The 14,268-nt window shown below is 40.6% G+C and overlaps 1 protein-coding gene across 4 annotated transcripts in view; it reads right to left on the bottom strand.

Moving 5' to 3' along the window:
- The window catches only part of LOC104152347 (ribosomal protein S6 kinase alpha-6), a 51,504-nt gene extending 37,447 nt beyond the window's left edge, over positions 1-14,057 (bottom strand). The window contains exons 1-3 of one of the 4 annotated variants that reach the window (XM_068956844.1): positions 14,011-14,057; positions 11,770-11,879; positions 1,071-1,130 (exon numbers count right to left, since the gene is read on the bottom strand). In XM_068956844.1, coding sequence (XP_068812945.1) covers positions 1,071-1,115 — 45 coding nt within the window. In that variant the 5' untranslated portion in view covers positions 1,116-1,130; positions 11,770-11,879; positions 14,011-14,057. Of the gene's footprint in view, positions 1-1,070; positions 1,131-10,822; positions 10,963-11,769; positions 11,880-14,010 lie in introns of those variants that run through there. The other 3 variants (XM_068956842.1, XM_068956845.1, XM_068956843.1) reach the window with 3 other exon arrangements.
- Between the last annotated feature and the right edge of the window lie 211 nt (positions 14,058-14,268).

Below are 14,268 nucleotides of genomic sequence, written 5' to 3'. Positions count from 1 at the left end.
AAACTTATTATTGCAATATGTAGCAGTGGTCATAGCTAGTAAAAAGATCTACTTGATGCCTTCTTCCACGATTCCGTTCAAAATACATGGATATACGTGTTGAAAAACAATGATCAATTTTTCCATGCAAAGTCAGCCTCTTCATCACATGGAGAATTAGCCTGAAGTTTACTCTAAGATTTAGCCAGCATACAAAATACTGCTCTTCAATATCTAAAAATATAAAAGTTTTCAAGGCACTGGACAAAAATCCATGCTTAACAGGGCTTACTTGGAGTATTTCTATATAAGAGTCAAACTAATATACTAGTGTAAAAATAACTTCTGTTCTAAACCAACAGAAACTGAGTACCTTCTACACGAATGTAGAGCAACTACACCAAAAAAGCAGTCATCTGCTCTTCCTTTGTAATATGAGCAACACTAAGCATACTGGTCCACCTAAATTTTACTATCAGTTTTGATCATAAATACCATTTTAGACATGAAATTAGAAAAAAATATTTTTACCATGGCCTTTAAACTGGAAGGCACATCCACATTCAGCAGTTCCCCATGTATTGTTCTTGTTTGTTTTGCGTTTCATAAAGTAAAGGTGACAACTCCTGAAGCAGGCAATTTGCACAAAGACATGCATCCTTCCTGAAAGCTATCCCCTAACCTACCTTTACAAAAAAGTGGCGGCTCTGAACACTGAAAGAAGTGAAAGCCACTCCTGCTACAGGAGCATCTCAACAGTGATGGGCTTTGGTGTCTAAAAGGTTCAAGGTTGGACTGAGCATTTTCCTGAGGTTGAAGAACCCATAAATATTCTTTCCAGCATAGAGACCACTTTATATAAAGCACCACCTCATGCCACAACCTTTTCCAAACAAGGCACTTAAGCTTTTGAAACTTAGCAGCTGAGTAGTAAGAAAAAAGTCATCTCTGAGACTTGGACCCATTTCAAATCTAGTCAACTAAAATTATAGCTTCAAAAGTTATTGAAGAACAGGCAACACATACACTTTGCTTTGAAGCATAATCATGCTAATGAACTTCTAAAGTGAACATATATCAAATGTACCTACATGGTAGGAATATGGTTCACCTTCTTCCATGGGCTCATCTGCCATTTTAAGGCCATTCAGCTGGAGAAGGGAATGTGGAAGAGAAAAAAAGAAAAGAAAAAAAAGTAGCAACGTTAAGACCAAACAATTTCAAAGACACGTCAAAGTTCAAAATTTGACGGAATTGCATTATAAAGCACACCTATGAAAATTGGTGGGTTTTGTTGTTCTAACTTAAAGTCACAGTTTCAAACAAAAAATTACTATTTCTTTTAGCATACTCCTTTATAAAGGCTGTCCCATAGTGCTGGTTACTCGGAATTAATTTTAAATACTTTCTTTAAAAACTACACACGATTCATAAAGGATGACATTGACATAAATGCTTCCTTTACACACAAAAATTCCTGACATTTTTCAAAAACCTAAATTCAGCTGCTGAAAATTGATTTACAGTTTAAGGAGAAAAGATTCTAAAATGATTTCAAATTGTAGGGGGGTGGAGGGGAGGGGGAAGTGCAAGAGAGGAGAGAATGGAGAACACATACCACAATTCTTTTTATGCACAAAAATATTTGAGAATTGATTACCTACTTCCTATAACACTCATGCACATCTGAACAGAAGTAAAGGCCGTCTTCTTAATTAAGAGTGCCACAACACTTACAAGCAGTGGCCTGCCTCTCCTCCCATTTCAACCAACAGCAAAAAAGATGTGAAGCCCAGTCACAAAAAAACCTTAATTTATGAAGTTAAGTTCAAGCTCTCCTTAAGTAATAATTCAATGCAGTCTAACAACTGAAACTTTAAACATACAGAAATAAAAAGGATATGCCCTGTTTCAACACGCAAAGCATTAATTAAAAACTGGAAATACCTGATAAAAATGGGTGAAGCCAACTATGGATTTTGCTAGTGATAGCTGCTAATTTATATGCTAACTGCTCAGTATCTCCACCTTCTTGTGGCATAGATCCCACACAAGAAACGCCAAATAAAAATATCATGAGGAAACTCAAACTACTACTTTCCCTGGAACAAATAAAAGTTCAAGCAATAAGTTTTATAACCAGGCTGTAACATTTTCTCCTTTTACTTCTCAATTTATCTAATATATGGGCCAGTCTAAGATACTGAAACATGGCACCATCAGTACATTGAAAGGCCACACAGACCCTACTGAAAAACAAAAGAACAAAAAAAACCTCACACTACACACGCTTGACAAACTGGTAGGGCAGCAGGGACAGGTTTAGGACACCACAATTGCATCATCCAGGCAAACCCTCTACCACCTGCACCGCATCTTGTAGATGAACTTTTGATTTCAAGTAAACCTTGAGCGCTCAAGTCCTAAATAAACGCATTTAATAAAATTACATCTCCAACTTTTGTATCCAAATACTAGCACTTATTTTTGGACTATAACTTCACCTAAAAAAAAAAAAAGTAGTGTGAGATTTTGGTTACTTTCACTGCCTTCTAAGCTATTTATTTCTACTTTCCTCACAATCAAAAATCACTAACTCATTACCCTAGATTCAGAAACTTCACAAACACTACAGAAACCAGTATATTATTTAAGGCATAACTTTTTTTTTTTTTTGCATAAAGTTTTTCCAAGTTAGATACGTGAAAGGAGGGAAAACCCACCATTATGCTTGGTATTGTATGGATTAATTGAACATATCAAGACGCAATAACCCCAAAGTTCAGACCAAATGTAAACCCCAACCAACCTCATTTCTGACAGTTCAGTGACACATGATCTCTTTCACAGTATTACTAGATTACATTCAGGCATGAATTAATGTGGAAACCACCAACGTTTGTTCATAAAACAAACCACGTTTTGGGTCTGGTAAGGAAAAACCTTTCCACTCTGGATGTTCAGAAACAGGATACCATTTCTCTCGCAGACTTTATCAGATTTGTGCAGCATTAATTTGAAATGAATTCAGTATGTGCTTCACTTTCTTTCCTTTAAATATCACCAACATTTTCCAAGATTTGTTATTTAAAATTAAGATCTTGAATCCATATATACTAGCTGGTAGAACTGCCGACAAACCTACTGTTTTCAGTGTAACTCCAGGCAGTCAGATATAGAAAGCTGTCACTGCCTGAATGGGCTTTTGACTCAAATTCCAGCATGTTATTTGATCTACATTGTTTCCCAGCGTACAGCATAAGCATATTTTTAGCTTTCTGGCAAATCATATATAGTAAATTATTGGATTTTTATAGCAGATAATCAAACATCACTTAATTTCCTATCATACACTTTCCCCCTTCATTGTTTCTTGTTTTTTTCCTGTCTAGTCTCTTCGTAATTACAAAAATGGAGATGTCTGCCAATTTCTGGCCCCATAAATTCTGTGTTCAAGTGTGTAAACCTATTTTTATAGTCTGACATGGGAGACTATACTTTTGGCTCATTCATTTGTGAACCCTGGTCACCATTCACTAAATAAATTGTTGGACTGGAAGTCAAAACCTAGCAGTTTTAAGGAAACTACAAACTTATTATTCAGTTACAAAAATTCAATGGCAAAATCAAATCATTACTATTTTCTATAGTTATGTGTATTGGCCAAGTTTTAATAACTGGAAGTATCCATTCATATATTTTACAGAATATTAAAATTAATACTCAAGTCTTACCTTTATAGAAAGCAAACAAAATTTTGCTCTGCAGATGACTAGGACCGCTTTTGGTGATTTTTTTTCCAAACATTTATGCACAAACCTATACTCAGAACAGAACTATTTTAACTTCTAAGTAATAACTCATTAGATATCTATGAACACACAAGTTAAATTTCTTATTGAGAATAGAAAAATATGCATGTCTTTAGTGAGCAGGTGAAAGGAAATGAGTGCCTTTATTCTGAAAGATTCTTTCAAATTTAGCTGTTTAATACTTCTAATATTTAAAGTTTTCAGTTCATTGTAAAAGTTCAGTTTGCATTTTAAAGCTAACCTCAGACATTTAGGTAAGCTGCATCAACACTTTCCAAATACAATTTTTGAAAATTAACATATTTGCTAATTTATACTAATCAACAGTGTGGAAAATTACTACATAAAACATGAGAATAAAGTTGAAGTCAGAGACTATCCAGCAGGTAAAAAACACACCTTACTTTTCCAGAGATGCAGGTTAAAAGACCCAATCCTTCAACGCCAAACTGCCTCTGAGCTTACAGAGTGCAACCTGCCTTCTAATTTAAAGACACTGCTGCAGCTGCAATGGATCCCATGACTGGCTGGGACTCTACCATATTACCTTGAGCATGTTTTTCCCCTAAAACTTATGACAAAGCAGAGGAAGTTATTACTAAAGGTAATAAATTTTTATTTAGTAAATTTATTTTTATTTATTTAGTATTACTAGAGGTATTACTAAAGATTAGAGGTTTTTTTTTTTTTTTTAATATTAAGGATGCATCAATTTTTTACCTGGTAAACGCCTCATTGTTTGGTGGACCAAAATGTTTTGGCCGAAAGAAATGAGAAATGATCAAAATGCATAGTCGCAAGGAAAAACAGTAAAGGACTTCAAAGGGGTTCATTCTGCCCTGTTTTTACAAGTTGCCATTTGAACAGGATTTAAAGTTAAAAGGAAAAAACATACCTAGGGATTTTATAATCATAATATTATTAGAAGTAAGGAAGTAATATTTATCATCACTCATGATGAGAACCTAATTTGGCTTCAAAACAGGTAAAAATTCTACATGCAGATAAACAAAAGCTTCTTCATCCTCTAGGGGAAGTTCCTCCTTCAGTGCACTTAATTTGCTAAGTTAGCAAAACTAAAATCTCCAGACCTACAGCTCTCATTCTTCCAAAGGAAAAATGATACAAACCAGTTAGCTTCCTCAAATACCAAAGTATTCCTTCAGATACACTTTGGCATTTTGAAATGAGTAAGCTTATATTAGAAACTCAAATTATTTTGACAAGACTTTGAGAAAATGCTTTGACAAAAAATATATTGTTAAGAAAACTCCATTTGTTCCTCATTTGTTTTGAGCTACTTCTGTAGAGAGTTTACATAATTAATCAGTAGCATATTGACCTCCTGGATTTTATTTCCTGATATTTGTTTGGGCAAGTTTGGTTCTCTGCACACAGGCAAACAGGTGAGGATTTTTATTATTTTTAAATAACGTCCAGAAGTCACTGCAGGCATAACTGAAGCTTAAAAGAACTTGTTCTTGCTATAAGATATCCACGATTTCTCTCCATGCAACAGATTATTTTTTTTAAAACTACTGCCATCATACATGGGTGCCCAAGTTGGTTCAGTTCTCTCTATTATATGGCCTGCTTTCAGGAAGGTGCAATCTCCTGTAGTACACTGATGGACCATACGAGGTGAAAGATGAAGCAATGTTACTAGGGTGAGAAGACAGTGATATACCATTAAAGCTGATTTCCACTCTACATGAAGTGACTAGAAAATAAAAGTCACCTTCGGATTACAGTTCCCACTTGAGACTCCGGAGGCCTATGCTTAATGTTCTCATAAACTCACAGTACAACCCTATGCAAGTCGGACTCTTTAAGCCTCAGTTCCCCTCACAAAAAGGAGAGGCCACATAACTCATTTATACTCTTTAAATATATCAAGTACAAGAGGAAAATAAAGCCATCTATCCTACATTTAAAAAATGAGAAAGGAAAAAAAAGACTGAATTTTTTGAATGCCAACAACAAGCACTCACTGCTACTGTTTAAGCGCCTACACCTCTTTTCATTTATCAGAGAATTTAAAGTTCTTTTCCTGTGGTAAATGAAAGGTACAATTCAGATAGGACAGCAAACCTTCAGTAACATACAACCACTGATTTTAAAAGAATCACAGAATGGTTGAGGTTGGAAGGGACCTCTGGAGATCATCTAGTCCAACCCCTGTGCTCAAGCAGGGTCACCTACAACAGGCCGCCTAAGACCCTGTCCAGGCAGCTTTGGAATACCTCCAAGGATGGAGACTCCATAACCTCTCTGAGTAACTTGCTCCAGTGCTCTGTTACCCTTACAGTAAGGAATTTTTTCCTTATGTTCAAAAGGACAGTTAGATCCATTCCATGTATCACAGATCAAGAAAGAATTATGCATGTCTCACAGTAGATATAGCTGCAACAAGATATAAATCTAACCATAGACACCGGGATCACTGAACTCGTAAAGGACTTGAGATCTTTTCCTCTGCTGACAACCTGGGAGAAGACTGTAGTTCCATAATGAAAGTGTGTAAAACAGCATTCTGGAAAGGGTTTAATGGCAGATAAGAGTACACTGGAAAAGGGTAAGATTTAAAATTGATAAAAACGATATAGTTCACATTTCATTCTTAATGTAGTAAAGAATTATATCCATGTAAATAGTGAACATCTATATACTATGAGTTGACAAAACATAACATTCTTCTACTTAGAGTTATTGTGAAGTGTCTCCAAAGGTATCCTGAAGGAATTCACGTTGGCGATCTTGAATAGACTCCCCCCCCAGTCGTTTTAGAGATTCAGAACTCCACAGCAGCTCTCTAAAGCTACCTTCAAAAGTGGTATACCAAAACACAACTATTACTACATTGCAGCACTTTTCAGTGCATAATGACATCCATTGTTTTCTGTTTCTTAAGAGTATTAATGTGCTTTTCTTTTTTTCTTCTTTTAAGAGAGCTGGGTTTTGTAAGTCTTTATAAAAACTGTACATTGTTGCAATAGCTGAGGACACTTAATCCTCAGGTTACACGCAACTACTGCTACTTTTTTTCTTAGCATAACAGCACCCAACCATAGAGCTGTTTAGAGATGTACAAAACTAGGTAGCTGAGTCATCCATGTCACTGCCAGTAATTACTCACAAAGGCGTTATGCAACTATGACAAAACTCAGTGCCCTTTGATGGACCACGAGCAGAACATGCTTAAGAGGATGGACTACAAACACTGCTGAAAATGAGACGTGCATATTTAAATTGACATGAAAAACAGATTGGTATGTACAACAGCAGCAGTGTTCAACTCATGAGCTTGCCTTTTTTAAGGCAATTCCTTCTAATACGGTAAAGCTCTATGGCTGAATACTTTCATTTCTAGTCACTTTGTTTTCCAGGCCTTGTTACTTCCCTGACAATTTCAGCCAATTGAGCAACTATTTATTGAAGTACGTATTTATTTGAGAAATAAGCATTTAAATATGAGATTGCATTTATGCATTTCACAATACTCATAAGTAGCAAACAGCCTATCTTTTAATTACTAAATGATTTCTTATTTCAAAGGCATACAACACTACTTCTACTAAACAATACAAACACCTTTACTGAGAACATACAAATAGTCTTTAGGGTAATCTTTTTTCCCTTCACTTCCCTTTGTCTTTAAAACCTTCACAAGGAATAGGAAAAGTTTCAATTTTTCTCTCGACTCCTAGGCAGAAAATTCCGGAGTTACTGTATTCTAAACAATTTCTGAGTATTTTTGCATTTGATTCAAGCTTAGCCAATGAAATATTAACATCTACTTTTCTGCTTCTTTGTAGATTGCAATCATGTTTTAATGATCTACTACAGTTATTTATAAGCAACACCCTTGCTCTATCTATTTTTATCACCATGAAAATACTTATTCATCCTACAGTTAGGAGGAAAGAAGTTCACTCAACATTTAAGGCTTAAACTGCATGACACAGACTCTTTCTACCTATGCTTTAGGAATTCCAAGAGTCACAAAATTGCTTCACAAGTGACATTTTGTCACAGGAATATAAGAATTCCTGACCAGATGAGAACCGGACAGCATACAGCCAAGAATTTAATCCTCAGCACTTCAAAGAAACCTAACATGAACACATGTAAAATAATTAAATCCCAAACTTCTTCCAAAAGTTAATGTTGTTTTTATGCCTTGAAGCGTGAAAATTTGTTCCCTACCTTCAAGATCATATTCTTCTCTTGCCAACTGTTTTCAGCTCATCAATTTGACACAAGTGCTACTTCATTGGAAACGCACTTATTTCTAATAATGTAATTCTAAATTTAGACAACAGGCAGATTCCCCAGAGAATCATTTCTTAATGCTTACCTCCAGTGATACAACTAATGGACAAGAGCACTAATAAGTGCAAGTAATTTGGCCTTTAAGATACAGGATTATTACCTCAGTGATATTATTGACGCTCTGTAGTTCCAGAGTTCAAGGTCACCTAGACCTATCAGATTGCAAACATAAGGTTGCATTAAGTACTATAAGATACAATTCATTCTATGAACTTTAAATGAGGAATCCAAGCCAAACAAAACAAAACCTCATTTTAACATAAAACAAGCCATTGCTAAATCCCAATAACCAAGTGAATGGAAACTTCCAGACAAGTCAAAAACACTACACGTCCCCAAGATCCCTTTAACATAAATACGTTAATGACAATCATAAATTACTTTAGCAAGTTCTTATTAACTTCATATGTGACTTGAAAGTGTTTTTGGTGTAAATGAAGTCTTAAACACTGCTAGCAACGCGGACGTAGCAAACGCGATGTCTTATTTTAATCAGAGCAGAAATGACAGTATTTGTGTATAATTGTTTCAAGTAAGTAGTTCATGTACAAACTCGAGGAAAACATAATTTAAAGAGTGACTGTTGCAAACAGCTGTCTTCAGATGTTACAAATACAGAACCGTTTCAGTTGGACATCCATCATTATATGCTCTGTTGGCTAGATGGGTAGAGCTTCAGAATCAGGCTTCTACAACAGCTTGTTGCTAACCTCTTATTTCTTTATCAGCCCTAACCCGGTGAAGTATTTGCAGACAGCTTAAACATCACAACAGTCACCGGAACTACGCGTCCGAGATCTGCTGCGTTGGAGTTAACGCCGGTCCTCCCTCTCCAGCCACGCTTGCTAACTGTTGACGCGATATCTAAGGCAAAGACCGTACAAAAAAGCAGCACCATCACAATAACTACAAAAGTAACATCAGCCTTGGCAGAAGGGTATTTGCCCAGCCAAAAAATATTGCAGAACTGTGGGAGAAGTGCAAAAATAATGAATGTTTACATTTTGACTACATGACTTCATTTTAACGCCGATGTATTGCATTATTCTTTTAGAACTGATGAATGGTGCCAGATAAGTCTTCTAAAACATTCAGTAAGCTTCATACTTTGACTACAGCATAGTTTTTACAAACTATAATATTAAACACAACCTTTGATACCTCTGCTGACTTTTCATTCTTACACACAGCTTCACGAGCACAATTAGGATTTTTCTAGTATTAAAGTACACAGACCGGGGTTAAGCATTAGATTGTTAGAGTAAAAGTGTAGCAACCGTGGTGCAGAAATGCATGTCCAGTAATTAGCGCTGGAAACGGCAGAGACACAGTAACAGAAAGTAAAGTAAAATAGCAAGAGATTTAAAACCTCCCACTGGGTTTATTCCTATTCTGAATTACTGTATATGTATAAATGGACACTATCTGAGAATATAATTGCAACAAGATCCTCTAATGGAGATTCTTTCATTCTTCCCATAACTTTAAACTAGGCTTCTTTTGAGCACTTTGTACTTAGAGATGAATTTCCCAGACCTTTTTACTTATGACAAGAAAACTCTAGTGCACCACAGAAAGCAAGCCTGACCAGTTTTGAGAAGCTTTATTTAGATAACATCTAAACAGCTAGGTGTAATCTTGTCATAAGTGACAGTACTAGATACGTAATCCGACGCTTCTGATCTAAAAGCGCGAAGGCTGTAATACTTAAGCATAATGTAACACGTTGTGCTGAGATACACACGTTATTAGAGCATAACCAGTTTTGCTTTTTTTTTTTTTAATTACACCTAGCACTTGCTTATGGATGTATATCTATTAAGAGAACTGAGCAATACTTTGAAGAGGCTCTTGAAGTTGTTTACCTGTTTTTTAAATGTTTAAGCATCCAAGCCCCAGTCATACCCTCCCAGTCACACCCCTCCCAGTTTTTTCTGTAGTTTTGTTTACAATTAGCATGAAGTTACTCAACGAAAAATATAGCAACCTCTCCTAGTGACAGCCTATCTGAACGCACATACGGATTAGCAGAGTTAAATTCTGCGAAAAAGTTGAAGTAAGTTTTCACAAGAGGCAGTAAAACCGAGGCAGTCTACAAAACGCCTTTAGCGCCGCACTTGAACCGGTAACTACGACAAAGCCCGTTAACCAAGCAACACAAAGAACGGCAGCCTTTAAGGCGCTTTACTCAGCGTTATTCTTCTAAACCCAAGTTTGCTCCGCCACGGAACAACTTCCCACGTGTTTTGTTCCTCCTCCTCCTCCACCTCCTCCCCCCCGTCCAACGCCGCCTTCCCGGGCGCCGCTCGCCCAGGAGGGAAGAAGGGAGGTTTGTCATCACTTTCTAAGCTTAGAAACTGCCACGGGCAGAGCGGCGGGGAAGCGGCGCCGACTGCGGCAGCGCCGGAGCGAGCCCGAGGGCAGGGGGGGCCGCCGGCTGCCCGGGCGCTGCCGGCAGGTGGGAGGCACCGCGCGGGGCGGCCGAGTTCTCCTCAGAGAGGGCCGGGGGCGTTGCGGTCTCCGGCGCGGCGGCAACCGGCGCGGGGGCGGCGGAGAGGAAGAGGAGGAGGAAGGAAGGGAAGGGGGGGGGGAGGAGGAGGAGGAGGCAGGTGCCCGCTAGGTGCCCCCGGCCCGGCCGGCGGCGCGGGGCAGCGCAGCGCAGCGCCCCGGCCCCGCCCCCGCCGCGGCCCCGCACTGACCTCGCCGCCGCTCACGTACAGCTCCATTTTGTGGCAGGGCGCCGGCTCCTCCGCGTCCTCCAGCGGCGCGAACGGCACCATGGCCCGCCGCCCGCCCGCCCGCCCGCGCTGCCTAGCCGGGGAGCCGCCGCCGGCCGCTGCCGCACATCCGCCGGGCCCCGCGGCGGCTGGAGGCGCTGCCCGCGACGGCGGCGGGCTCAGAGGAAGAGGCGGAGGGCGGCCGAGCCGGCAGGTCGCCTGCCCATAGAGAGCGGCGAAGCTCGGGCGGCTGCTGCTGCTGCTGCCGCTACTGCTGCCGCCGGCCGGCGGGGGCGGCTCCGCGCTGCGCTCCCCCCCCCTCACACACCCCCCAACATGGCGGCCGCCGAGGGGGCGGGGCCTGCCCAACTTGGGGGTGACGTCAGGGCGGGCTGGAGAATCCCCTGCATGGGCAGGGGAGGGGCGGGGCTGGTGACGCACGGCACCTTGAAACGCTGCTCGCTTTCCCCCTCCCCCCTCCCACCGTGCGCGCGCCCTCGGCAGCCGGCGGCGGGGGGGGGGGGAGAAGGGCGCGCGCGGCGGTGGCGCCTCGCTGAGGGAGAAGCCGGCAAAGGAGGGGACGGAGCTGAGGTGGCGGGGGGAGCATGGCGCGGCTGCCGGCCTGCGGCGCCGCACCGGGCCCCCCCGCCTCGGCCTGCCCTCGGAGGGAGGCGGGGAGGCGGGCAAGGTTCCTGCCAGGGCGGCGGCGAGACCCCGTAACGGCTGCTCCCGCCCGGCCTGTCACCGCCGCCGCCACCTGGCAGGTCCGCCTGAGGAAAACCGAGTGAAGGCCTCGAAGAGCAGCACGAGGACGTTAAAAAAAGAAAGAAAGAAAGAAAGATAGTAGATCCTCTTACGTCAGTGAAGCTACCCTCTAGCTAAAAGGCGGCGAGAGGCTCATTGTCCCTTTGTCCCACAAAGAAACGTACATTACGCGTACAAAACTTCAGATGCCTTGAATTCCTCTCGTGAACGCTGCAGGCACGCTTGGGAAGTAGCTCCCTCGGTAGGAAGGCAGCACTCCGGCAGCTTCAGCAGCCTGGGTGTTAGGATAAAGCCTCTTTAGCGTCCAATGAAGTGATAGGAAAAAAAAAAATTTTTTTTTTTTTTCCAAAACTCAGAGGTGGCAGGATATGAAACACGGGCGGTTAGAAATGGCAAAACCGTAGCCAGGTTCCTCCTCGGTTCTTCATAACATGAAAAGCCTGATGCATATGTATGTATAACATACTCTCCAGAGAGAGTTACGAACACTAAGGGGAGGAATTCCTTTGTTTCCCGGCACGTATTTTAAGAGAAACACTAGAGTATTTCCAAACCTGAGGGGGCAAATAAAAGACCATGGGTGCAAAAGTGTATTTTTCCATCGCTCTCTGATCTTAAGAGCAGGAAAATGTTAGAGAATAGTGAGAAAAATATATAGGATTTTAAGGATAGAAAACTGCCTTGATGACACTGAGGTTTTTAGCTAAATGCTCTGCATGACTTTTTAGTAAGCCCTGCGCTGTTGATAACGCTAGCAAAGTAAGTCTCAAACTGTTCCTAATGGCCAGATAATTCTGATGAAATTAGCTTGCCCAAGGGAACAAGCTGGTGTGCTGCATAGGCCACAGTGCTTTGGCCTTGCTGATATCTTTTTCCCCAAAAGTCAAGCATCATATAAACAAGCACACAGCATAAGATGCTGTGGTGCTATGTAGTCTTTGACTAAGTTAGAGCAACCTGTTTCACAAAGCTAACCATTACCAATATATTGTAACGGAGCCTCCTGAAGAGAATTGCCTATTGTGCACGTACCATTACTGCAACCACCAGCTAGCGTGTCAGCATTTCCATTGTAAACCTGTTTTTACAGGTCTATAACTCAGCCATGGGAAGCAAAGGTTTTGGACTGAAACAGGGAATGTGCACCAGGAATGCTCTTGCTTCATGAAAGTGTAGAGTATACAAGACAATGTAAGACCAAAGTTACCAGTACTTAAGAGAGAATTAATTTAAATTCTAAATATAGAACTGTTTAGGTCAGGTAACTTGTAAACATTACTTTTGCTATTGTAGGGTAATGCATGTGTGGGGCTCTTAGCGTGATTAAGTGACAGGACAGGAAGGAACTCCTCAGATCCTCTGAACAAGCGCAGGCAGCACCAGCCGGCCTCACGGGCCTTTAGCTCACTGCTCCCTGCCCTAGCGCCAACGCTAGCACGCAGGCATGCTTAGTGTTAGCCGTGTGCATCCACAAAAATCCAAATGGCCAGATCTTTTCTATGAGATTAAATGTGTATGCATTTGAGCAGTGTCATGAGGCAGATCTTAATTTAGATTATGAAGGAAATCAACCTAGAAGTGACTTATCCTTTATCAAAGTGCTTGAGCGCTCAGCAAGAACTTGTATCGAGAAGTTGCCTTGGGATGCCATCGTCCTGCCTCTGACCTTTTCTTTTTTTTTATGTGCTACCGAGACTTTGTCTATTACCTGAAAAGATAATAGGCTGCAAGCAAATGTTCTCCATCCCCAAAGACCTAACACTGTAATATTTGAGGAGAGTTCAGAGAAAAACAATAATCAACGAAATTAGGACTGTTATTAATTTCTTGTCAAAAGGTAAAAAAAGAAAATTATGACACATATAATAAAGACTGATTCCCTAAAAGTAAATTCAAAACTTTTTTCTGTAGGTCTCACAGCCGAAGAACGACAAGCTGTTCAATAAAAAGGCAACAATATGTCACTGAAATTCATAACTTAGAGAGATCCAGAAAGAAATGGACTTTTATAGAGATCTGAAATAGCAAAAATATAATAACAAATCAGGAATGTAGGAAGAGGTGGTAAACCTCATGCCTTGGGTTTTAAACCAGTAAATAATAGATATTTGGGTGTATTTTGTACCCTTTTCTGGAGCATCTAATCTAGCCCGTGTCCATGACTGCATGGATGTCAATTCTCATTTAGTGTACAGTTTTCAGATGAATGTTTTTTATATTCTAGTACCTTAATTTCTACAGTAATCTCTACCTGTTATAGTCCTCGGCATGTCATTGCATCATCAGCATGACATAACCAGTTTTTCCCCTGTCAGGGACATAACCAGTTTTTCCCCTGTCAGGTACAGTATTGACTTTTATTAGATAAAGATTTCAAAACAACCGGTTTCCAAATGTTTACTCACGTTAAAACTAGCTCTGTGACATGGCAAAGTTGCTGCGGATGCTCTTTCGCCTAGCCCAATCGGAAAGGAACGGCAGTAATAGTAAACAGGTTCTGCAGCCAGGATTCGGCGTGCTCAGTGTCGCGAACATGAACGCGCACCGCACAGTTGTCTCTTTTCTAGACCTCAGGAGCTGAAAGGCAACGGCCACGTTTCATTTTCTCATTCGGTTTCCCCGGAAGTATCAGTCATACGCCTGAAAATATGAACGACAGATTG

This window comes from Struthio camelus, chromosome 11 (assembly GCF_040807025.1).
Source record: "Struthio camelus isolate bStrCam1 chromosome 11, bStrCam1.hap1, whole genome shotgun sequence".
Taxonomy (NCBI): Eukaryota; Metazoa; Chordata; class Aves; order Struthioniformes; family Struthionidae; genus Struthio; species Struthio camelus.
The sequence above is the reverse complement of the archived record's forward strand: the minus strand, read 5'-3'. Positions and strand labels throughout refer to the sequence as shown.